The sequence below is a fragment of the Hyposmocoma kahamanoa genome, unplaced genomic scaffold, assembly GCF_003589595.1.
Source record: "Hyposmocoma kahamanoa isolate Upper Pololo Valley unplaced genomic scaffold, ASM358959v1 202, whole genome shotgun sequence".
Lineage (NCBI taxonomy): Eukaryota > Metazoa > Arthropoda > Insecta > Lepidoptera > Cosmopterigidae > Hyposmocoma > Hyposmocoma kahamanoa.
In genome coordinates, this window is record NW_020653726.1 from 4,206,437 (window position 1) to 4,233,773 (window position 27,337).

Consider the following 27,337-nt stretch of genomic DNA (forward strand, 5'->3'; position numbering starts at 1 on the left):
ATATATACAATTTTACTAGTTCTTCGAAATGCTAACTGGACAAACATGCTAGTTATGTATATATCGTAGGAGCAGTAAGGCCACGGGTAAATCCGTATGATGACGCAGTCGATCGCGAGCGATCCGAAGAGACATGATGGTAACGTAAATATGGACAAGAAAATATTTCGTACGGTCAGAATAAAAATAATAACAATAATGGTAGGTAAATATAATTAAATGCAGTTGAAAATAGAACTTCATCTCTTAATACTTACGTTAAATTGAGGACAAATACATCTATTTATTAAGTAAACAGGACCCACTAAGTATATTTATAATAAGTATACTTGGTGTCCTGTTTACGTAACTCCTATATACAAATATATTACAAAATAATAAAAATAAATAATAATAATAATAATCTGTATTGAGTCAAGGCAATTGCTATTAGCATTATGCGTAATTATTATGCGAGGTACATTTTATGATAAGGTTGAACATTCGCGCCCGTACTAGTTTTATAATGAAATTGCAGTATAGACGCAGCGTCTTCCGTAGAATTTACTTTAAATATTTATTCAAACATTTTATATAATAAAATTAATACAAACAGAATATGAAAGAGAAATAAAAATAATAAATTTTAACCTGTGTATATGGTTGTGCGTATGTGTGGGTATGGTGAATGATGCGTTTGTATTGTATATGTGCTAAGTGTGTGGTGTGTATATGTAGTATGTCTAATAAGCAAAATTAAGCTGTTAAGAATATTTGAAGTACCGGATATATTTGAAGTACAGCAAAACCGGTATGCAAGGTACTCGATGACGAAGGTTTGACCTCTGAGGTCCCAGGTTCGATCCCCGGCCGGGTCTATGTAGAAAAGTAACTTTCTATATTGTATCGGGTCTGAGTGTTTGTGGTACCGTTGTTGTTTCAGTACATAACACAAGTGCTTTAGTTACTTACTTAGGGCCGTGATCAGGAGGCTGGTATCTGGTATCGCTTTTGGGTAACTACGCTTATTCTTTGGCGGAAGCAACTGTTAACCAGGTCACCTGATGCTTCAGTGAAGCGAATTGCATGTTCTGTAACAAGGAGAGTCACTATTGGTGCCTCAAAATTCAGAGCGTCCACCGTAAAACTCACAGCCTTAGCACTGGCTCTGGTTGGCGTACTTGAAACCAGAGCCCGGGCCACCATTCCTGCATGAATATAGGATGGGGCCACAGTGTCACCACAAGTCAGATACCGCGGTATTTGTATAAAGTGTTAATTTCTAGTGTTGTTTTGTTTACGTGCAAATAATCATGGTAACCATATTTATCATGCCACAAAGACGCAATGACGTATTATTTTTCTGCGTACGGTACTAAGAATAATATGCTTCAACATATAAGTATTGCGATCTTGACCTCCAACATTCAGTACATGCCTATGCGCATCCCAAGTCTCACATACTTGATAATTAATGTAGCATAAAACATTTAAATTTTAGAATTTAACTGCTATGCTGAAAAGTGAATATTTATGTTAGTTACAAGTTTTTTTTTAATAGTATACAAAAGTGTGTTTTCAGTGATTTTTATAGGATAAAAATGAAGTATGGGCTGTTTTTTGTGTTGTCATCGCTCTTGTGGAACCAAATTTGTAAGTTTTACTGTTTATTGTATATTGGAAGGTTTTTAACGAATATTGATAACCTAAAACATTAAAAGCCAAAAGAGATCGTTGAGATTTTGTATTTTATCGATAAAAGTATTACAATGTAATACTTGTACACTTTTTTTCGAAATGTAGTTTTATAATGAAGGCCAGTATGTAAATGAAAGGACAGTATGCTTTTACTAAATTGTTCGTTGTAGTAGAGCTCCTTGTGAAAGAGTTCGTCCAGGGTAGTGTTGCCACCTTATATATTTCTGCCGCCAAGCAGTAATGCGAGCATTACTGCGTTCCGGATTTGAAGGGGAAGGGTGCTGGTGAAATAGGTACCGCATGAGACTTTTCAACTTATGTCTCTGGGTGACGGGTGCACTAACAGTGCCTTTTGAGTTCCTGTTATGAACACGCGTGACGCCTACCATAAGCACGACTTGGTCATCTTGTCACTTAGTACCATAAAAAAAAAACTAATTTTACGTTCTGTAATAGCATAATCTTGAATTGCACGCGTTTTAAGTTATAACAATATTGTAATAGCAGTGCGACATTTCAGTACGAAATTGACAACATTATTGTCAGTTGTATAAAATTTGTGTAAAATTATATTTTCAACTTGTTTTCCCTGTACGACGAGTTTCTATTCAAGAACGATGCGTTCTTTGTTCACAATGAGTAAACACGCTTATGTGCTTTAATTAGAGAACACGATTTAAAAAACTCGTTTTAGGGTTCTGTGTTTCCGATTGTCGATATTGAAAAAGTTGTTACTTTTTAAACCCCTACGTGTTACTTTTGGTAATTACTGCTTGTACGAAATGGTTGTCACTAGTATACTACACCCGGAACCATAGATATCCTATATCTGTGCCCGGAACTGATGCAAAACAAATACTGAAGCATTATAACATTATCATAATTTCGCATAGTTATGTATTCACATTTTTTGACATTTCAATGTTTAATTGTAGTTTTTAAATATTTTGACATTTTAGATATTTTTTTCTAAAGAATATTCAAGGCTCCTGATTGATAAATATCGGGGTTTTGGGTCGATGGAGGAACAGAAAAAAAGTTTGTCTATGCTGTAAGAGCGAAATAAAGATGTTGACGATGGATGACGTGAATCGACACATGCGAGACGTACAAAGTTTTTTCGCTCTTATCCTACGAACATAGAGATTTTTCTGTCCGGCTCACGCCAATTCTGCATCTGTTACTTTCCATGAGGTGATACGGAGGTGAAAAAAAAAACAATTAACGAAAACAATGTTTTTAATTCCGAATCCGGCCTCGAAGGAATTTTTTCTAAGTGTTCGATCTTTGTATTAATAATTATAACAAACTAGTGGAGTAATTTCACAAAAAATAATTGAATATCAATTCAATAAAAAATTAAAATACAGTGAATGGTGACATCTCTCGCCAGGGCTGGTAGCTGTAAAGGTATCTAACTGGGTGATAAAAACTTTCATAGATTTCTCATAGATGGCGCTACGACTAAAAGGTCGTTTAAAAAGTAAATACAAAGATACGACAACAAGCACATAGACAAATTCGTGTGGTCCGCGGGATCGTTCCGTTTCTTAGTTGGTATAGCGTCTAGCATGGTATGCTAGAAGACGTCGGTTCGAATCCGGTCGGATCGAAGGAATTTTTACTGAGTGTTCGATCTTTGTATTAATAATTATAACAAACTAGTGGAGTAACTTCACAAAACATTATTGGATGTTAATTCACTTAAAATTTAAAATGTTTTTAATTGTCCAAAACCATTCATCCATCTAAATAATAATTCGGTATTATTGTTGTATTTATTAAATAATTAAATATTTGTTTCATCCTATTTCAGACACCTGTACAACACCTCTAGGACAGCGTAGTCAATGTATATCTCTCTACGATTGTCCTCCACTTCTGGCTGCATTTGAACAACGACCTCTATCGAGTGCATACCTCAGGTTCCTGAAACTCTCGCAATGTGGCTTCGATGGCATTACACCACAAGTCTGTTGTGGGCCTCTAGGACAACCACCGGAGACCTCTACCGTAGGTTTAAAATATTGAACAGCTTTCAAAAATGTCTTCTCATTTTAATTTGATACATCTGGATATTCCGCTATCCTAATAAACATTGACTCGCCTGTATGTTTTACCTTTATGATTTTGTCTATCAAACCTTAATTTACTGGCCCATTCTACTTCGAGTTTACGCACGCGGAGTATTTTATACGCGCCGACAACGCGCGTCTCATGAACGAGTCATTCGATTCAAACGCTCGTAAACATCGCGTCGCAAGCAGGTAGCTTAGATACCCCTCTCGAGTTTATAATAATAATAATAAATCATTTATTTCAGATATCTATGATCCATATTCTTAAATTATGAAATGAGTTAATCACTTTAAAATTAAAATAAAATTGATATCGAAAAAAAATTTATTTAAATTATAAATTAAATGCTAAATCAAAATTAAATATTTAAATCTGAATCACAAGTTAAAAAGCATAAAATTAAAAATAATTAAATATATATACTATATATAAATATAATATATAAATATAATATGTTAACAAATTCATACTTTTCTTACATGCAGTCGAATCAAATGCGACATTATGGGACAGTCAAAACGGTCGGCTATAACGCGTAGGATGGTGTTGGTGCTACCGCTGATATGACTCAGCATCGAGGCAGCTTTTTTCCGTATGATAGCATATAAGTCATCTGTGTGAGCTTCTGCAAACATACCTGACGCGCTGCAGTGTCTTGGCAGCCAAATCAACACCCTAAATACATTATTTTATTGCACGCGAAGGGCATTGTTGTATATTGCGTGTAGCTAACGCCACAGATGGCACGTATAGAAAGACTGGCAATAAGCTTTAAAAAGTGTAACCTATATCGCTGTGTTGCAACATGCAAATCTGCGAGCCAACATGTTGCTTCGCACAGCCAACGACCGTCGCTCCCTTTCAATCGTATCGTGGTCTGAAGCCGTGGTAGTCTAATGGTTTGACCTACTACCTCTCAAGCAGAGAATCGTGGGTCCGAATCCGGGCTCGCACCTCAGAGTTTCTCGAAATTTATGTGCGAAATTTATCATGACCTTTTCGGTGAAGGAAAACATCGTGATGAAACCTGCACGTCGAAGATGGTTCACAACCCTCGGAAAACGTGTAAAGTCCCCAACCCGCATTGGGCCAGCGTGGCGGACTATGGCCTAAATCCTCGTCTGATAGGAGACCCGTGCCCAGCAGTGAGACGTACAAAAGGGTTGATGATGATGATGATGATGTGGTCTGAGAGGTCCTCCGAAACCCAGTGGCCCAGGTTCTTGTATCGGGAAACTCTGCTTAAAGGGACGCCGTTTAAAGTAACTGGGAGCACAGTGAATATCTTATAGCTTCGTGTCTGGAAAACCAAGAGTTCGCTTTTCTTGACGTCAGCGTACCTAAGCCCATGGTCCTCGGCATATCTCTCACACACCTCCAGAAGTTTCCTGACAGCATGTATAGACGGGCCCAGCAACACCATATCGTCGGCGTAACTAACGTTGTTTATGAACTGTCCGTCAGTGAAACAGCCGAATGCGGTACCCCTGAGCTCTCCAATAAGTCCGTTAACATAGAGATTAAAAAGGCGCGGCGAAGTTAACCCTCCTTGTCTCACTCCACACCTTAACTGGTATGCACTGGAAACAACTCCCGAACATCTAACAACATTTGTCTGGTTATTGTACCAATAATCGAATATCCCGATAAACTCATGTGGAATAGTAGTTTCTGTTTTCATTTTATGCCAGAGCAACTTATAGGATACCATTTCAAAAGTTTTTCACACTTATTTCGGTTGGTGTAGTACCGGACAGTGTGCTTGAGACACAATATTGCAGACTCGGTGGATAAACCTAAACTGAAGCCAAACTGTGCATCATTTAGCCTCAGATGACTGCCCACTATTCCATCAAGCAAACTTTAGCACTTTAGCAATAATACTAGCTAGTGAGATGGGTCTATAGTTGCTCTTATCAGAAGAGTCACCGGTTTTATCTTTGATTATTAGCACAACCACCGTTTTCATATATTCGTTTGGCAAATAAGCGTGTCTTACACAAAAAGTATAAAACATGGCTAAGGCTCTCGGCAGATGAATACCTACTGCTGCAGGTGTTCGACGCTAAGCCATCGTGCCCTGGGGACTTACCCCTCGTCATGTGTTTAATTACGGAATCGACCTCCTTAGCCTTAAAAGTAGGCGAGACAGACGACTGATGGATCTTAGTTTCGAGCTCCCGCGACACGCAGGCTCCGGGCGCAGTTCCAACCTGGAAGTGACGCCTAAACATGTCAGCAATGGCACTGGGTTCATTCACACCATCTACATTTAAAGAGACGCTAGATTTATGTTTTAGATTTTTAGTGCATTTCTAGAAATGTTTAAAATTTTTATTAGTATGATGTGAAGCAAGAATATCCATTTTTATTTGCTCGGTATCATTTTGACACCACTTTACTTTGCCTTAAAAATACGCCGAGACTGTGTCATATTTTCATAAAAAGGTCGACTTACAATTTATACGTTCAATTTCACGTACTTGCTTCATAAAAAAAAACTGACTGAAATTAACAAACAAAATTAAAATTAAAACTTATTTTATCAAAATACACGATTCATACGTGCGAAAACTATCTTTTATCATAATGCGCGATACTTACGCAGATGACGCGCATTTACGGCGCGTATGCGCACGTGTAAAATATGCCGTGTGCAAAGGCTCTTAAGTTTTGTTTATAGTGCCACTCCTTAACCTTTGGTCAGTGGTTTTACGGGAATACAGCACTATTACTTGTGCAAGCAAGCCTTCACACGTCCAAATAGGTACCGGAACTGTTGGCTCGTTTACCTCCCGTTGCATTGTACAACTAGCGATTGACACCGTTAAACCTTTGACTGTAAAGTCAACTATCAAATTTCTGCTTTGATAGCGGAGCTGTCCAATCCCAAAATTCCTAGGCGGTTGGAGGCACCGGACGTTATCTAACTCTTAATTTATTGTATAATTATGTATTTTAGTAACAGTAGAGTTCACTGTGAAATTGTTCGTCTAGGGAAGTACCGTCACTTTTTCTATTGCTGCCGCCAAGCAGTAATATGAGCTACATTGCGTTTCGGTTTGAAGGGACCGAGACTCGTCAACTTTATGTCTCAGGGTGACGGGCGCTGTGGTAGTGCTCCTCAAATCTTTGCGATTTAAAGCTCTGAGCGGCTCTGTAACTGTTATAAGTAGGCGAGTTGCTATATAGTAGGTGTATCTATGGTCGCTTACTAAGGAATGTTTGTCTCATCGTTTGATATTATAAAAAAATGTTCTTAAATTCCTTACAGCAAGTATTAAATATAACGTATCTAAGAATATTTTCAGCCCCAATCATCACGACCAGTGTGGCCGGCAACCAACACAGAGAGTAACTCAAATTCAGGAGAGATAGACCCTGTAAACAGTGAAGACTCAGCACCTGCTCCTAGAGATCAATGTGGAATTGATTATTCGGATAGAATATTTGGAGGGCAAATAACAGATCTGGATGAGTTCCCTTGGATGGCATTGTTGGGATATCGCACTCGTAAGTATAATTCTTGACTACATTTTAAACTTTGGGCTAATAACCAATATTAACGGTATTAAGGTTTGAAGTAGTTGTTATCTCTCCATAAAAACAAAAGTTGTTCCATGGGAATTTCAGAAAGATAGTAATTGGATTCTGCTTGCTTCAGTTTCCTTATTTACTTCTTCAGCCTTGACAATATAAATGATCTGATATATGCCACAAAATGTTGGAACGATATACCACCACCAATACGAAATTCCAAATCTGTTGCCTCTTTTAAATTAACCTATAAGAAGTTTTTATTATCAACTCAATTATAATCTCATTACATAAGGTAGTCGTGCATTGCTTGCAAAGTTCTTAAAAAGTGATCAGAGCCAATTTGTACAATGTGTTAACACTAATCACCTCACTTACACTACATATACTCACCTCACTTACACTACATATACTCACCTCACTTACACTACGTATACTCACCTCACTTACACTACATTATAATCACATTTTTGGTATTTATTTCATTTTTATTATTATGTATCTATGTTAGGATTAGTTTATGCTTTTGTTTAATATTTTAAGTTTTGATTTATATTTGTAATTAAGTTTTGTACCTAATCTTTATATTTCTTTTTTGTTTTATTTTTATCTTACCGCCTGCTTGGACGAGGCGCCATCTTTCTTTTTGTCCATATATGGCGCCACTGAAAACCAGCGTAATGAGGCGTTCTTCAACGTCTCATTACAAAAAGCTGAGTGGTGACCGTTTTGGTAACATATAATGTATGAACAATCATAAACACAAGTTTGTTTTGTATTATTTATTGTAAAATGTTGCCAAATAAATTATTTTTCTTTCTTTTCTTTCTTTCTTTCTATATGATAGATACGAATGAATGAATGAATGATATTTATGAAGAAACTTTCAAAAGCCATTTAAACCCAATACACAGTTATGTTTATTCGATTTTTGTATCAAAAATAATATAAACGATCATTTTTCAAGGAAGCGGTAACGTATCTTATCAATGCGGAGGAGTTTTAATCAACAGTCGATACGTTCTGACAGCGGCCCATTGTGTAACAGGACAGATTGAACAACAAGTTGGCAGCCTGTAAGTTTCCTTATAGATTAAGGACGCCTTCAAAATAGACGCTTGTAGAAGCTCTGCAGTGGCGCGACTGTGGCGCGGCAGCCGCGCGTCTGTAGCGCTTCATTACTGACTGAACTGACGCTCGCATGTCAAACAGTGGGGCTGCCGATCTTCAAAATATTGTATGAAAATTAGTAGTAGCAGGGCTTCAGCGCCATAGTTGTGCAATTGCTGCGCCTATAGTTATGGGGTGAAATCATAATAATGAATTTATCGGATCTGAATGTAAGCGTACATAAATAAAAAAGTACTAAATAATATTTTGATGTTGGTATTTGCTTGTTCGCCTATGATCCCAATACATCCATTAAATAAAGCACATATTTGTTTACTCGCTACACTCTGAATCCTTCGCGGTTTTAGAAACTCTCTAAGTTACTATTTTTGAACTTCACATAAATGTTTTAATTTCTAGGGTCACAGTTCGACTAGGCGAATATGACACGCAACAGGATGTTGACTGTGATAGAAGCACTTGCGCTCCTCGACCACAGGACATAGCGGCGGCAGGTGGCTATCCACACCCAGGTTACAGTGACAAAAACATTAACAGACAAGACGATATCGCACTAGTCAGACTTGCTCGCAGGGTTCGGCTATCTGGTAAGAATATTTATTTTCGGTACCTCCAATGAACACTACGGCAATTTTATCCTATTGGTAATTTTCTGTTATTTTGTAAACAGCCGTAAGTACCTATTTACTTATTAATATTACGTTCCCCAATTTTGTAAAAAAAGAAACAAAAACAAAACTCGGAAAAATAAATAACGAATTTTGTGAAAAAATAAAGAAACAAAAGACAAAATAAAAACAGAACAGATCCAAAAATTAAGTTGGCATAGTGTTCATTGGAGGTATTGTTTTAATAACGACGCGAACAGTAAAACTAAGTTGTATTTACTAAGGGTGAAGCAAAGGTACTTCGATCGCACATTTTCGACATTGAAAAACACGAATTAAATTTGTTTTTTTATTTATTTTATAATGAAAACAGATACCGGTGGTGAACTACGGCGCCTGAAAGACAATTAAACAAACTTCGCTCGATAAAAAAAAATTCGCAAAATTTTTATTTCATCTACGGAAAAAGGTCATTCGGTTGTTATTAGAGACATTTTTTCATGAAATTTTCTATCCCTTGTTCCGTAATAAATACATCAGGGATTGTGAGCTTATTTTACAGTAAGAAAGTATATTTTATTTCTAAAAGACAAATATTTAAATATCGTTCTATTAATCTCTCCGCATCTACCTTCAAAGCCTACGCAATCATGATACCATTTCGCCTTAAATATTTTTTTTATTTAATTTTTTTTTATTTAAATTTAGTTGGTTAAAAAACATTGTGTGCTTGCGGCGTCAATTTGTTAAAATATAAATGCTGGGTCTCAGCTCATTCTTCAATCATTTGTTATTTCTTCGTACTCTTTGATAAAAGTACTATTATGTACCTCAACGGTAACGGGGATTGCCTGACTCTTATTTTTATATTTTTAGTCTCTGTAATAATGTACTATTATTTAAAATTTCAGACTACGTGAAACCAATTTGTCTGACCACAACTGACGCAGAACTAGACGTAGGCGACTCTGCGTTTGTAGCTGGCTGGGGGAGAACTTTAAGCGGTATGTTCGAAATTTGATCAGTATATTTATTTTACCTTTGCACACGGTAACCGTTTGTGTTATTGGAAACTAAACACACCATTCGATTCTTGGAAATTATAATAAGTGTAAGAGTCATACACTGAGCCAAATTTTAGAGGAAATTTTCATCAAATATGTATATTATGTGTATTTGTATTATCCTGTTGTTTTTTCTGCTCCCTAGACCTTTTCAAACCTAGCGATGATTAAATCGCACAGAATAGCTGCGCTCTTGTTTGATTATTCTCAAATGTGTTTGTAAATTACAATGATGGTAATAGTGGGGTATAAATATTGCTAACCGTTCTGAACGAGCACATTCTTCGGCCGTGTGTTGACCAAACAACAACTTCAGAGGTTGCCTCGTAGAGTTCACGGTGTAGCAAAGCAATTTACTTCCATTTTTATTAATATGGATTTCCGCAAAGTGACGACTGAATCTAATTATTATGTATGTTCAGTAAATTTTCCTTCCATTGAAAAACAAATATCGTAAGCTATAAAACTAGAATATCGCCACTTTTAATACTCGCTATCAAACCCTTTTTTTAACGTACACACTCATAGCCACGCATTAAGAAGACAACTCACCTTGTAATAAAATTCTATGCCACTTCTTATCGTTTCGATGGCATACACTATAATGCTTGCCACTTCTAGTTGACTAAGGAAAAAAAATTGGCATGCAATCAAATCATCAGACATATAATATGAGGCAAAAACAATCAGAAAGCAGCTAGTGTAAGTTAAAAATTGACGAAATTGAAGACAACTACAATACTGTCTTCTACGGAGTTTTTCTTAACTCCATGACGGAGCACATGGAATTCATTATTTTTTTCACAAAAACACAATCGTCTTCTTGCTTATATTAGTACAATGTATAAAAAAGACCAGAATAGGTTCAATCATTTTTGTCGAGGTTATCAGCGGTCAACTGCTAAATTCCTTTACAGAAAAAATACAATGGCCGCTATGGAATTTAATAATTAAAATTGTAGAAACTTACCTACAGAATTCATAACAGTTTGCAAATTTACTGGTGTAAATTTGCAAATTGCTATGAATTCTGCCTACGTCATACGTGCCATTTAGCCATTTAACGTTGGTACGTTAAATGGCTAAATGGCACGTATGTGCCTAATTAAAAGTTTTTTTTACAGCAAAGGGATTTTAAACAGATTACTTATCGCTTATGAATTACAGATTAGTATGATTCTGTAGTACTCATCGACAGTAGTACTGTAAAAGCCGTGGTCATCTAATGGTTTGACCTTTTTTTTTTACCGTCCCCCAAGCCACCGTGGGTTCGAGTTCAGGCTCGCACCTCTGAGTTTTCTTAATTTATGTGCGAAATTTAATTTCAGATTTACTATGAACTTATCGGTGAAGGAAGACATCGTGATTAAAACCAGCACGTCGAAGAAGGTTTCACACCCCTCGGAAAAAGTGTAAAGTCCGCAACCCACATTGGGCCCACGTGGTGGACTATTGTCTAAATTATTGTTTCCCAAAGTGGTCCCTACCGCCCCCTGGTAGGCCCTTAAAAGTCCTAAGGGGGCGGTAAATTCTCTCTAAATTAAAAAATTCGGAAACAATTGGGGCAATGCAAGAGGCGCTACCACATTTGAAAAAAAAAACTTAATTATCTATAAAAACTACATTACATTGTATATAACTTTTTTCCATGAGATTTTTTGTAGTAAGTTAATATAAAAAATAGTGGGCGGTGAGCTAAAAAGTTTGGGAACCTGTGGTCTAAACGCTCGCCTGAGAGGAGATCCGTGCCCAGCAGTGGGATGTAATAAATGGGCTGATTATGATAATGATACTGTACATATGGGTATTGTCAGTAATATTACTTTTTTCTGTAGACAAGTTTCAAGACGATGTAACCGAATCAATAACCACTTAGATATCAATTCTTTTCTTAGTGAAGCACTTTGGCTACCTCCTGTTCGTTGATATTAACTTGGCCACTTTAGAGTGTATATTTTAACTTATTTCCTTAGTTATCCGTATTTCTTTTTTACTGTTTTGTTAATAATTTTCCTTGTACCAGTACCTACGAGTTATTATAGTGTAGGATAGAATAAAAAAGATCACAGATATACATTTCCAGATACTCGTGACCTGTTCTGGCAATAAATTATTATTTAATGATAAAATTATACCGCTGAGAGATTTTCATTAGCTGTGTAGTATTATGTAGACATCGAAATGTAAATTCTCGCATTTTTACTTTACGATCGTATCTTATTTGGGCACTGGTGTAAGTTATAATTGCGTAATATCTGCATTATTATCTATTTCAGGTAAAAAGAGTCCAGTTAAACTGAAGCTCGGGCTACCAATATTTGATAAGAATGACTGTCTCAACAAATACAGGCCTTTAGGAGCAGAATTGTCAGAAAAGCAGCTTTGCGCTGGTGGTGCTTATGCTCAGGATTCTTGCAAAGGAGATTCCGGAGGACCTTTGATGAGGAAACTATCTAATGGTATATGGGAAACGATAGGAGTGGTCTCCTTCGGCAATGGCTGTGGAAGAGATGGATGGCCAGGAGTGTATACTTCCGTTGCCAGTTACGATGATTGGATAAGATCGACGATGCGTTCCACCAATAAATAGCAGACATTTTAAATTTAGAAAAAAAATGATCGTAATTTAAATGTGTTTCATTAATTAGAGCCTATGCACACGGTGTATTTTATACGCGCCGCCGATGGGCTGTACTGAATCGATTCAAACATGAGCAAACATCGCGTTGCAAGCGTGAAGCTTATATACTCGAATATCTTTCATGTAGTTGCTTCATTTCAAAAACTAATTCAAATTAACAAACAAAACTAAAATAAAACTCTTATCAAAATGCGCGATACCTAGTACGCGCTGCTACAACGCGTCTGCGGCGCGTATACGCGCAGATGACGCGCTTTAACGGCGCGTATACTCGCGTCGTCAGCGCGTATAAAATATGCCGTGTGCATAGGCTCTTAGTGCTCTATTTGTGGTCACAAACTTGGTGGGGTAGCCTTCACACATTTATAAGTACTCTGCAAAGAAGTAATTGGCTATGCATTAAGAGTGGGTAGGTATACTTTATTGCAAAGACTGCAAACCCTCAAATAGACTATCGGTCTACTTTATAGAAAGTGATGTCGCATTTTCTCAAATTCAGAAAGTAGATAGATTCAGTAAAAAGATAAATTCATGCCCTTATTATAATAAAGCCACTTGTTATTAAAAGTCAAAAGTGCTTTTATCACATTAAGGTCATAAAAATACGAACTTCTTGGAAAATATTATGTGAAAATTTATAACCCTGCTATTTAAACAAATTTCGTTAGTTGAATTTTTAAACCTTTCTCTTCAAAAGCTGTCGTTTTGCAGATGTGGCCTTATTAGAGTAAGGGTGTGAATTCCATAAATAACTCACCGTATTTAATGCTTTCCAACTTGGCACTGAGTCCCAAAAGGCATTTATCCCCACACGGTACAAAGATATTCAATTAGCCGTTACGCGCGATTTGCATAGGTGTCACTGACAATCAAATTAAGTAGAGCGGTAATGTTATGCGCATAATTTGATCATCTACCCTCTTAGATGTCAAGGGATCTTTGTAGATTAAACATTTTTAATTTGACAATCGTTGTTTTTTTTATGACACCAAGTGACGGGACGAGCAAGTCGTGTGCCGGTAATAAGCGACACGCCTGCCCATACTGTACATGCCTGTCCATACGTGAAGGGCACTACCACTGCGGCCGTTACCCTGAGACATAAGTTGACAAGTCCCATGTATCTGTTCCACCAGCACCATTACCCTTCAAAACCGGAACGCAGTAATACCCACATTGCTGCTTGGCGGCGGAAATAAGCAAGATCGCAGTACTCCCCTGAATGAACACCTTTCACAAGGAGCTTTCTGATACTAAAAATTAACTTTCGCTCCCTTCAACTATACATACTTCTGATTGCAAAAATCCAATTATTTCGATTAAAGGGACCTTTATTTGAATTTACATGAGTGTTCATAGCAAAGTTTTAAGGGCCGGAACAATGCTAGGAAAACAAACTCCCGTAATGAGTTCATTAAAGCATTCCCAAATTCGTAATTACCGTACGGTAAAATTAATGTGTGCAGCAAATTTTTTGCCGCTGACCGCAAGCGTTCCGACTGCAGGAAAAAGTTAATAACGCTTGAAGTTGGCTGGAACCCGCCGCAATATAAATTTATACCCCATATTTGTACCCCCCTCTTTTGTTGCTTTTATATTTCTAATTATAAAAATACAGGATCTCATACAAACAACAGGAGAGCGGCATTTATTTTTTATAGTTTAGTAAGTTTTGTGGTAATGATAGATTATGTTCTACATTTGAATAAATCTTCCTTTAAGCATTACATTTAATCGTACTTAAAAAGAAATGTGTTGTGGTTGTAGTCGTTACTTAACATGCTCGTCAATATACCATTTATGATCCATAAAGCAAAAACGTGAAATGTTGGACACACTTTAATGAAAACTTAAAAATGTACATAAATTATTTTTCCTCATTCGCATCGTCGTTGGATTCGTAAATAACGATGTTAAGGATGTTACAGGACTTTTGGTCCGTTTTATCCTTAACCGACAGTGTCACCTCATATTCTGCACAAAATTCGTGACACATCACGCCGTTCGCAAATGCCAAGTCAATTATCATGTTATCGATTTCATATACTTTCTGAAATATAACAATAAAGGACCATGAACACGTAAGCTAATTACGTATAAATTTACGTATTAATTTTATAAATAAGTAAGATTTTGGTTTTTTATTGTTTTATAATGAAAACACTATATCTTGCGTTTGTCGATTTCAGAAAAAAGTTAATAATATCTACAATTATAATATCTTTGTAGGTCTTTGTGTTCCTCAGAAGCAGATCTTGAATTTGAAAAAATAACTACAGGAGATATGTTAAAGTAGATTTTTCCCCATTAAAATTTTCACACATGGAAATACTTAGATAATGACTGGTTCCGCCTTTTCAACCAACTTCTTTATACATCGGTACACTCTTTTAAGTTGCAGTCACGTTAAATATATGATTTACAACAACAGCTAAAAAATATTCAAGTATTTAGAGAAATTCAAAGGTCTGCTGACTCATTCCATAGCTCTATTGGGAGAGCGATATGCCCCCGTATGCCCCGGTATGGTGAGGTTGGTGATTCGAGCCCAGCTAGATCGAAGGAATTTTTCTTTGTGTTCGATCTTTGTATTTTTAGGTACCTACATAATTTTTCTGTAGTAAGTAAACGTTGCTACTTACAGCCTCAATAGGACACGATTTAGTGTTCATTTTATCGAATAATGGATACCATGGGTTGTTTTTATCATCCAGATTATCACAAATATCTCCACAAGCACTGAACACCATCTCTTTACCAACTTCTGTCATTTTCCACACATCTGCGCACATCTACAAACATAAAAAACAACATGAAATATCTGTACTAAGTTTTAGAACTTCATTTTTATTTTTATTGAATATCGTGATACTTGTGCTATCATGATATCGATAATTTTTTTTTGTGAAAATACTCCACCAGTGTGTTATTATTATTGATGCAAAGGTCCAACAAACACAAAGAAAAATTACTTCGAGTCCAGTCGGGTGGAAGAAATGTTTCTTTGTATTTTTGTATCACTAATACTATACTCATTTTGTTTTCACTCTAAAACTTAATTCGAATCCTAGTAATTGAATAAGTACCTATAATACAAGAACGGCGGATGCCAGCTCATAGAGCGATGAAAAGAACCTAAATGGTTAGTCCTTGTGGTCGACGACCGGTTGGACAGCCCGATTGTCGAGGTAGAGCGTGTTGTTGACTGTTTTTTTGCAGATAAAGATTGCATGTTGCAGATACATTGAATTCATGGCCAAAAATGCAGCCAGGAAGCTTCGCATCCTTTCCAAGGTGAGGCGTTACTACGCCGGAATAAGCTCCTGTATCTTTCTACGTTAGTTTTGATTATAGTGACCCTCCCTACCTACTCTTAGGGCATACGAGAAGGGCACTATAATCTGTGCGCGCACAGGAACCTTGTAAGTTCAGGTTCTGATCCCAGATCAACCAGTGTACAGGGTTCTCACAGACCTCTGTCACTTGACTTCATCCGGTTCTTCGAGAGGCTAATGCCTCGAGTGAGCCGCCCCGGGTGCACGTACAGTACCCTCCCTATTTTCCAGATAGGTACTGCTAGCTGTAGGCACGCTCACTTCCCGTTGGGCATTGCACAACTAGCGGTTACCACCTCTAAGCCGTCGACTCTGAGTCCACTACCAAATCTCCTCATTGGTGGTAGAGCTGTAAGGTACGCTCACTTTCCGACGCCGAAAAACGACGTCTCTCCAGTTCCCAATAACTTAAGCGGCTGGAGGGACTGGAGGATATCTAGCTTATCCTCTACTAGCTCTCCGGGCTAGTGCCGGAGATGCCAGTCGCAGTGTCTTGCGACAATGTCCGGACATAGTTTCCAATTTATGGGGCAACACATGTGCCCCTCGCGTCTCCTCGCTTCAGGCCCTCAACTAGACCGCTACTAAGACGCGCTAGCTGCTCACGAGACAGGCGTCTCGGAAACATGCAAAACCGGGGCAGACAAACATGTCCGCCTCTGCAGCTAACCACAAACCCCAGCGAGTCCATACCCAAGTCCGGGTCCGCCAGAGACGCCCCCAACGGCATATCACTGGCGGAGAGCTTGGCCCAGACGCCCGCTGTGCCTTGGTCTTGCCGTCGAGCCCGTAATCCCCATCTCTCGGGTGGCTGTACCAACCAGAAATACGGTCATGTATGGAGTACTGCTGCCACTTATGGGATGGCTCTGCTAAATACCAAATTGCCATCTTGGATTATAGGCTTATATGACTCAGATTTCGTAGAAGCAAAGCTGCTTGAACATCGTCGTAAAGTTGCCTGTTTATCGATATTCTACAGGATATAATATCACGGCGAGTGTGCAATGGAATTGCATGATTTGATTCCGCCTTCCTATTCCATCAACGGGGGACTAGATGTGGGCTAGGATTCCACCCATATGTTGTGGATATTCCCAGGATTCGCACGAAGCGTTTCGCTTCCACATTTATATGGCGAGCGGATAGGGAGTGGAATTCCCTGCCTGAGGACTTATTCTCCGAACGCTATAACTGAACCTTTTCAAGGCGAGAGTGAATAGGCATTATTTAGGTGTGCATACTCCGTCGTCGATCTCATTGTCACTTTCCATTAGGTGAGATAGAGGTCAAATGCACACTTTTTTTGCGTAAAAATCCGTTTTGTTACATTCTGTACTAAGCTACATAGTTATTTTACGTTTTTTTTATAGAAAACTCACCTCATCTCCTACGTCTACGGCCACTTTTACGTTTAAGGCTCCTGAAAGCCCTAAGCCATCATCATCGCTGAGCTTCAACCCGGAAGCGTCAAAGTACTCATTTTTGAAATTGGGACACTCCTGTACTTCTTCTGAAAATGCACAAGCATAGCGCACCTACAACCACAAAAAAATTTACACCAAAATTAACACATTTTTCTTTTTGTCCATTTGTATGCACTGGCTCAGTCTAAGAAGACTTTTTGTTCCAATCAACTAGCGTTAGCGATTTTGAACCAGGGGGGTCTTCTTCTGTCTCCCGTTCTCCATCTGACATTCATTCAAAACAATTACTGTCAAATAAGTAATACTTGACGAAAATAAAAGGTTAAGAAACCCTGTTCTAAGGGCAACAGATAGGAGTATAAAAGTGTCTGCTTGCTAGGCCAAAGAAATATAACTCCGGTTTGGTATTTTATTGGTTTTTATTGTTGACTGCTGCATGATCAACATAACCCACAAAGTACCATACGTTAACCTTCCTTTGTAGTCACAATGTGTCATGTTTTTTAAAGTAAATTAACTCAATAAAGTAGAGACAGCTTTGTGCACAATATTATTTTATTCCAAAATAAAATGCAATTTTGAGTAACACCGAAACGTCCTGAAAACAGTTACGTCCTCAGGCTATTTTATCTTAAATAATAGTTAATAGTTGTAAGCAATTAATCGCCGAATTTCACCGAGTCACTTCGATGTCTCAGAAAAAATATTGACTTATATAGTTGTTTTATCGATGAACATACTTATTGACAGTAAATTCTTGTAATACACTATTTATTTAATTATTATATAATTATTTAATAATTATAAAATCAAAATTAAAAGAATTGGATACAATTCATCGGAAGGAATTGCTACAGATTTGAAAGGAACTCTGTAAATGAATTGCTTTTAACTGAATTGCACGATTTGGCCTTTTAGGCTCCCTGAACAACAATGAACTGAAAAATAATCACAAACTCTAAAGTTTTTATGGAAAACTTCCTTAAAATAACATTCAATAAAAACTGTTTTCACCTCCTTAACCAAAATAGGAAAAATGTTACGTTCACCAAAAGACCACCTTCCTTTACAAACACCGGGTGTCTATAAAGTGAACTGCAGTTGTGGGAGCTCGTATATCGGTCAGACTAAACGAGCAATTGTCGATCGTATGAAGGAACACATCCGAGCAGTAAAAAACAATGATGCACAGAAGTCGGCTATAGCACTGACACGAACCACTGGATCCAGTTGCACAGCCCCCAGGTACTCTCGACAGAACGTCACTACATACCACGGTTGGTACGAGAAGCCATTGAGATCACGAAGTACAAAACATTTAACCGTGATGATGGTTTTAAACTGGTTTTAAACAGTAATAAAAACAAAAACACCTCGAGTTCAGTTTCGCGTGTGGATACAGTGAGCGTGGTTTGTGTGAAAAAAGTGAGTGACAATGGTAACGCCACAACAAATCGCGATGAAGGTAGTCGTCGACAGGGCAAGAGGGTAGACAGATATGTCTGCTCTTAAAGCTGTCATCTACCGCCGTCCAGTCAACCCGTGACCATGGAGCGTGCAACCGTTCCGAAATAACGGGAAAATAAAAAGAAGTCATACCGTGGTAAGAAACCTGATATTAGTGATAATCATTGAGTATTACTTATTTGACAGTAATTGTTTTGGACGAAGAAGGGAGTAGAACCCCTGTAACGATGCATTTAGATACCGTTTACTTTGTTCAAAGAGGCGGAGATAAATTCCCCTGAGGAAATTCCTTTTTAATGGTGAAATTAACATTGTTCTATAATTTGATATATAATAAGGTATTTAAATCAATAATTTTTGTCTATACTTCAGAATAGGGTGGTTTGCGTCAGTTTACCATCTTAGGCAGCTTTAACCATGGGACCTGTAAAGAGCCCGAAACGTTGGTTTATTTGAAAAAACAAGTATACGCGATTAAGATCCGAGAAAATAGTTTCATTGTTAAATTAAATTATTTTGCTCGACAAATTCATATATACAGTGTGATTTTTTAACTGAGACAATATGGGGAATTCTGGAACCATAGGAAATACATGGAAACTGTCTAAGGTTTTTTTTTAGTTAAAAATCAATTTTCACATAGTATTTTTTTGGTTAAGCGTGCATTGCACGGTGATTCACGCTCCATACTAAGGCGGTCATAAATACGTAACTCCGAAATTATTATTATTTTTTTATTTTATTACATTAAAATATGATTAGGTAAACGTAAATTAATAAAATTATACATTTTAAAAAATATTTGACAATATTTAGGTGTAAAAATGTCTCGCATTAATTTTGTTTTTAGACGATGTATCTAAAACATTTTATACTGCGACTTTTAATGGTAAAACTGTGTAAATAATGATTATTTGTATTAACAATAACCACAAATGAATAAATTAAAACAATAAAAATACATAAAAAAGTTCATTTTACAAAATACAAACAAAACACAAATTATACCAAAATACATTAAATCTCAACAATATTAACTTTAAATACATAACAAGTCTAATACAGCTTTTGACAGTACACCTTTTTTTTTAACAGGTAACTTTCGTAGACCTGTTATGAAGGGATCTGAATGAAGAAGCAGCCTATTTACTAAATCTGTGTTGGTCACAATGCGACTCATTTTACGCGTATGATTTTTTCTAAAAGACTTGATGTATTTGTTAGTCGCTTCAGCTGCTTCTTCAGACAACTCTCCGATTGACAACAAACCGTAATCTATAACATTAGCACCATGAATTAGAACTTTGTGAACGGAAGCAGGCATGTTATACCACGGATACTCGGCAACTAACTGCCGAGCCGTCTCTAAAGCGAACTCTTCGAAGTTCGTCTTATTAATATTATATCCCGAATTTAAACATTGAAGGATGATCCAGCAACGATCTAGGAGATCCTTCTTGATCCCAGTAATTTCAGCGGAAATTTCTGAATTCGAGAAAAACCGCCTGGCTGTATTACCATCGTTTGATGTTCCGCTTCCGCCACTTTTAGGCTTATCCACTATAAGCCCTAATCTTTCTCTAAATTGAGTCTGAACATATGATTTTTTTTGCAGCAACAAGCATTTTGTCATTAGCGGACCTAGCTTGCCATTTCCTAACATCTAACTTGTACGCGACATGAACAAAATATTCAAAAAAACGTATTAACGCGTGAAGAGGTGATAAACCAAATTCATATTTACTCTCATCGACTTCCTTATTTAAACATTCGTCAATTTTGTTCATTTCACTGGGCAAGGCGTTACAAATAAAACATTTTGATGAAGAAACACCACTAAGTGCATTACACACTTTACCATCTACCATAGTAAGTTGCAAACAATGAGTAATGCGATATTCGCGATCTACTTCCTTGAAAACAGTAGGCTGCAAGTTCCTTATTTTATCTTTAAAATGAGCTTCTTCCTCAACTGACACTGCAGTCGATTCCTTCAAATATCGGAGGCGTATAGGACGACAGTATCGAGTTGATGAAGGACGAGGATTTTTCCACAAAACTACTGAATTTTCTTTGTTATCTGTTGTCAAAACAAGCTGAAGTGGCACATACGAAGTAACAAACAGGCTACTGTCTTCAAGAGTGGAGTCAGAAAAACACTGTTTATATTCTGAATGCCCTGTACTGCCATCGAAACCCCATTTCCCTATCAAAGATATCTTATCTAGAGACTCATTAGGTACACTATCCAAAACATCTTTTTGAGACTTGAGAATCCGATTGGCAGTATGATCTAATAAACTTTGAAGTTCGACTTCGGCGGATGATTCTGTAACAGTAATATCTGAAGGATAACAGTGTTTTTTAGATTCCACGACACTTTGGTAAGATGGGAAAATGGTTTTTGAAAACTTATTGTCTATAAATTTCTTTACTAATATATATTGATGTCGAGTTAACTGAGCTTCAACAATGAGCGATAAAACTTCGCTAGAATCGATTTCAGGACAAGACAAGCTATCGGACGCATTGAGCAATGACTGTACAAGAGAAGGGTCTTGGTTAGACAAACTAGCCAATCTTCTCCTTTTTGTACGTTTACTGGTGTCGTCAAAGTTAATTCTCGGACGGCCATGCGATGAAGAAGTTGATGGTTTAACTTCGTCAAAGCTCTGAGATACACGTAACTCAGTTCGCTGTACATCAATATTTTCAACGACATGCAGCCAATCTGAATATTTTTCTAAGAATTTAGATCTAGTACGATTCGACTTTGCCCAGTAGTGGGAAATTCGTTTACAAATATTCTTAATTTTAAGGCTTAAAGTCTCTAAATCAATATTTTCGATGTCGTCAGAAAGGGATGATGTTTCGGTCAAAGTGCTCAGGACGTGTTCCTTTTTTTCATTTGGATTACCCACTTTAGAGTGCCAAATATCAAAAATTGTCATCCTCGATACAGAACATTTGAAAAATGTACCTAAAACAATATGAAAGCTGAACTTAAAAAAAAATTAAAAATTCAATACTATGGACATGCATACTTTGACACCCCTTTAAGCCAAGAAGAGGCAGCAAGATGCAAATGAAACTTATAGCTCTTAATAAGGACATACTCCTTATTCAAAAACCATATACCTCAGGTGCAGCTCAGCGCAGCCAAAAGTTGTAGGTCTAAAGGAAATTAAGTTATGCCAAAAATTTTCACCAAAAAACTGCCTTCAATAAAAAAATTATATAAAAAAAAGTATGCATAAAAAAAATTAAAAAAAATTGATAATAAAAGTACATACCATGCTCTTGGATCTCCATGCTTTCACAACACGTAAACACTTGATTTGGAATAGTGACACTCAAAAACAAAGTGATTAAGTTTCGATGACTCACACGTGGTGATAATTAGTCTCGCGATGCGCTCACTTCCGATGCACAAAAGTGAATGATAACGTGACCTAATTACATTGATATTTATAGTTTTTGGAAGCTTGTTAACTAGTTACTAACTTAGTGAGTTGATCTAACCGGGATAAGCCAATGATTTTTTTTGATTTATGGCCTATGGGGGAATCACAGTGCATTGTCTATAACCATGAATAATATTAACATTTTTTTAAATGCTGATCGACTCAATTTATTGTGAGGATCATTAATTTCATTGTACGGGAAGAAAAAATCGGGACAGCAGAACTTAGTCAAATTTAATAAAATGTTTTCATATAATTTGTTACCTTAACAGAACTACTTAATACCTCAATAAATATTCAATATGACCTTCATCTTGCTGTAAGTAGGTACGGGCACGTAGCATGTTTTAACAGTTAAAACAAAGTTGTTTCTAAATTTGACATTTTAAGTTTTTTAAATTTAATTCATGGAGTTTGTAATTGCCAGGAGTTCTTACATCTGTGAAAACTTTTGAGTGCCATAAAAACGTTCCATCGCTCAGCTTTGTGTCTTTCATATTTGACAGGAAAAACAATAATGAACACTTTTTAAGTGATTTGTACTTGGACTATGATTAATTTAGTACTTTACGTCCGTGATGTACTAAATTCGTGCGTACTTGTTCCTCCCGTAACTTACTTTTTATTAAAAAAAATCCTATTGAATGAAAAAAATATTTTATTAAATTTGACTAATTGCTGCCCCAATTTTTTTCTTCCGATACAATGGAATGATTTTACAAGAAACTAAGTCAATCAGCATTATAAAAACTGTCGGTAATATTCTTTTTTATGGGCATCACACGCTTATCAAAAACTTTACTATGTCAAATTTGTTTTCACAAAAAATGCCTAATAGTTTGAGTTCCATTGTATCTGTTTCCGAATTTCTCCATGTTCAATTTAAAAAAATCAGACTGTATAAGCAGTATCAATTAATCAAAGTACATTATTGTTTCATAGAAGGAACGTTCCATTAAGTCATTGATTTGCCATCCATTCTCACGAAGCGCTCTGCTTTCATATTCCTAATGCATACGGCAAAAGAAAGGAATACATTGCCAGAATCTCTGTTTCCGGAAACTTGCGCCTGGTGGTAAACGGCACGCCTATCCATATAAATTGTAAAGATCTGAGGGGCACTGTCAATGCGCTCGACCTGAGACATAAGTTGAAAAGTTTCATATGCCTTTAATTTCATCAGCACCCTTACCCTTCAAAACCGGAACACAGTAATGCTCAAATTACTACTTGGAGACAGAAATAGATAACGTGGCGGTACTTCCGTGGCCTAACTCTTTCACTACGAACTCTGCTGCTACTAAAATAAGTGTATAAAGGTATTTTTCAGACAATTATTGTCGGTTACATCGGATGAGGTTACGGCCTAGTGTGCGCGTTTTACATAAAAAAAAATATAAATGAAGATGAAATAAAAAAAAAAAGCCAAACTTACTTCAGCTACTGCTCCTCTAGACCACAATAAAGGCACAAAAAATAGTTGAAAAAATTTTGCACCCCACATATTTGAATCAGAAAATGTGACAGTATGGGAATCTGCGTAATATTCTTTTATATAACCTACTTAACAATTTCTGATAAAGATCTTTTTGTTCAGCAACACGGAAGATCTGAAAGATAGTTTGTTTTGTACGTTCGTCACACAATGGGTAATTGTATACTCGTTGAATGGAAACGCAATGTTTACGTTATTTTCATATTTTGTATCAATATGGTGCTGTTAATGGGCTTATATTTAATTTTGTAATAAACTAGCTTATTACGGAAGTATTGTAGTAGTACTTTTCAAAAAGTAAACTTTGTACAGGGTCAATAAATAGCACGTCGAGCTTGACACTTAAGACTTCAATCCAACTCTATGCAGCTTACGGTAACAACGGTCCAAAGTACAAAGTGTCAAGCTTGACGTGCTCTTGACTGTACGATGCTTCAAACACGTAACTATTATAACTTTTGTTAAAATACTCTGTGCGGCCACCCTACAACACAGGAACAGAGTAATGCTCACATTTGGCGGCAGAGATAAGGCGGCAGTACTTCCCTGGGGGCCTACCATAACCTTTCCAAAAACAATATTATTTTAATGTAAGCATAAAGTAAGCTTATTATAATATTACTCGTATTCGTACCATGACAAATCTGTCAACCTAGTAATGTATTATTGCTAAAGTGGTTAAAAGAACGAATGATTTCCCAATATTGTCTATCCCTTACAAAAAATAGGCAAGAAATAACGCTATATGAACTATATAATGCCATATCTTTCTTTTTTGATGTTCCGAGTCGTCTTATCGTAGCGTAATGTTTAAGTATTTAATGTTATTTACATTCAGAGAATATTAACTGTTCAAAAAAGAAAAGTATGTAATAATAAAATCTATTAAAATTATGTACGTTGTTTTCAATTATTTTTCCGCATTTTCATGAAGAAAATAAATAGAACATGCTGAGTCTTGATAGATACGTTGTGAATTCGACACTATATTCTTGTGTCAACGGTTAAAGTCGTCACCAAATGGCGATGCTATGTAACTTTGAATGCGATCAACCAAACAATAAACGAACAATTATTAGCATAATTGAATTTAAAATAAATACATAAATTTTATTGAAACATTATATAATATGACAAAACATATTTGAAGTACTGTTTTCGCACGAATTCCAAAATAACGTGCAATTTTGAGTTACTCCGATACGTCCTGAAAACAGTTAAGGCCTCAAGAATTAAAAAAAAAATAATAGTGTAGTAAGCAATTAATCGCCAAATTTCACAGAGTCGCTTCGATTTCTCGAAAAAAATATTGGCTTATGTAGTGGTATTATTGGTGAACATACTTATTTACACTAAATTCTCGTAATAAACCATTTATGAATATTATAAAATCAAAATTAAAAGAATTCGATAGGTACAATTATTCGGAATGTGGGACAAGTTTACGAAAATAAGAGGAATTGCTACAGAATTGCAACGAATTCTGTGAATGAATTGCTTTAACAGAATTGCACGATTTAGCCTTTAGGCCCCTTGAACAACAATGAACCGAAAAATAATCTAAACAATCATAAACTCTTAAAATCTTGAATCGATTTCTCGTGAAAATCGTATAATGTGATTACCGATATGATTAGACCATATCCCTATTCGCGTCACGATGACAAATGTCAAATTTGACCTCTTATTTGGTGACGACTATAGTGTCGCTGTTATAATTTTACGAAATAAACATCGTTCAATCAATTAATTCCTATGTACTTTTAAATAAAAAATAAACAAATTATTGAAGACATTTATGCAAATAAATAAATTCGAAAATAATATTGTTTCCACTGCGTCCGAGTAACTATTTTAAGATTGTAAAACTTGACAGAAAAACAATATTACTCTATTGTTAAAGTCGCGTCATAGTACGAACTGAGTGAATGAATAGTCACAAAGCTGCCATTAAAACATCATAGTTTTAACATAATAATAAGCTTACTTTCGCGTCAAGCATAAGCGCGTCATGGTACGAAAAGTCAATGTAAGGCTAAAGTAATATTGTTTTAAGAGGTTGTGGTAAGCCCCCATGACGGGGAGTTCTACTGCTACTATTATTTATTGTAGAACATTATTTTATCATCTTCCTTTAAAATAATATAAATTGTAGGTATCTTTGTGATACTGGAAGGTTGCTGGTAGTTAACCAGTACCAGTTCTCATACGTTTTGGTTTTTATTGTGTATATTTTATATTTTGCTAGAGAACAAATTTATTTATTTATATTATTAAAGTAATGCGAGCAATATGAAGTTACAGTGTTTTAATAAATCGATATCGGGGCGTAAAAATTTTCATATGGATGAAACAAACAAATGGGGCGAACACAGAATGTATATCATTTCCGATATAGTAGTTTTATGTAAATGCTGCCTACTTTTAAACTGTCATAATTTTTATATTCCGATTGGATTTTCCCCTCTTCGTATTTGTTATCTTTTGGAAACAAATGAATGTATTCGCGGTTCTGATTTACTGCTCCTTTTGTTAGTTTGTAATACTTTATATATTACGCTTTTGTGATTTCTCATTGTTCATTTCACCTTTACATTTCACTGATTAATATAACGGGAAGGAATATAATACACAGTAAGTTTATTCTTAGATAATATAGTACATTATTGCAGAGGCTGGGAAGTAAAAGATTGCGAGACGAGTTTGAGTTACAAGGTTATTAGGTACACGAGTCAGGTAATCCACGTTCCCGTCGAGATATATATAGTACTTTTCTCAAACAATGCGAGGAAATAAAGACTAAAAAATGAAGGACAATATATTATAATAGAAAAAGTAAATAATTATTAAAATTCTTTGACACATTTTGCATCTTGTTTTAAATTAGGTGGAGTACAATCCGTTATTGCATTTTCGTTTCACTAGAACTCATTTCAGCGAAGAAAATATAAACTATTCAAAAATAGGAGTAACAAAAAGAACTTCAAAGTATTTTCATTTATTTTATCGCCTTGTTTAAAGTATGAGTTGGAGGTATAGCACCACATTTTTTAATATGTTTGCACCCATTTATTATAATATTATAAGATTCCATTACGCAAGCTCTTTCTATATTATCGTGCACCTTATTTAAACTTTAAATTATTTAAACGCAAAATAAGTAATACTATGCAATATTTTTTAATTCTCGCAATTACGAGCACTGATGCTAGTGAACAGTTGGCTATATGACAGGTTTCTTGAGTCTGTTTACATAGCTTTTTGTTAGTAGATAGGTATATTTAAAAGTTAGAGTAGAGGACAATAATGGATTTCCACACTTATTTTGCTTATTTATTTTTAAACATTTCCGAGCATTTACTACTTCAATTACATTTAATTAATATTAAAGGCGCCAAATTACAAACACTAG

At 36.1% G+C, this 27,337-nt stretch overlaps 2 protein-coding genes across 2 annotated transcripts; one reads left to right on the plus strand and one right to left on the minus strand.

Moving 5' to 3' along the window:
* Positions 1 to 1,418: 1,418 nt before the first annotated feature.
* On the plus strand, positions 1,419 to 12,702 carry LOC113226935 (serine protease 7-like). The gene is made up of 7 exons (XM_026459742.1): positions 1,419 to 1,632; positions 3,494 to 3,690; positions 7,068 to 7,269; positions 8,261 to 8,369; positions 8,824 to 9,011; positions 9,944 to 10,036; positions 12,373 to 12,702. Exons 1-7 carry the CDS (start codon positions 1,581 to 1,583, stop codon positions 12,684 to 12,686), a joined length of 1,155 nt encoding a protein of 384 aa, XP_026315527.1. The 5' UTR covers positions 1,419 to 1,580; the 3' UTR covers positions 12,687 to 12,702.
* Positions 12,703 to 14,112: 1,410 nt separating this feature from the next.
* On the minus strand, positions 14,113 to 23,934 carry LOC113227083. The gene is made up of 4 exons (XM_026459958.1): positions 23,866 to 23,934; positions 17,455 to 17,610; positions 15,380 to 15,529; positions 14,113 to 14,787 (listed from the first exon to the last, which is right to left on the minus strand). Exons 1-4 carry the CDS (start codon positions 23,932 to 23,934, stop codon positions 14,605 to 14,607), a joined length of 558 nt encoding a protein of 185 aa, XP_026315743.1. The 3' UTR covers positions 14,113 to 14,604.
* Positions 23,935 to 27,337: the final 3,403 nt, after the last annotated feature.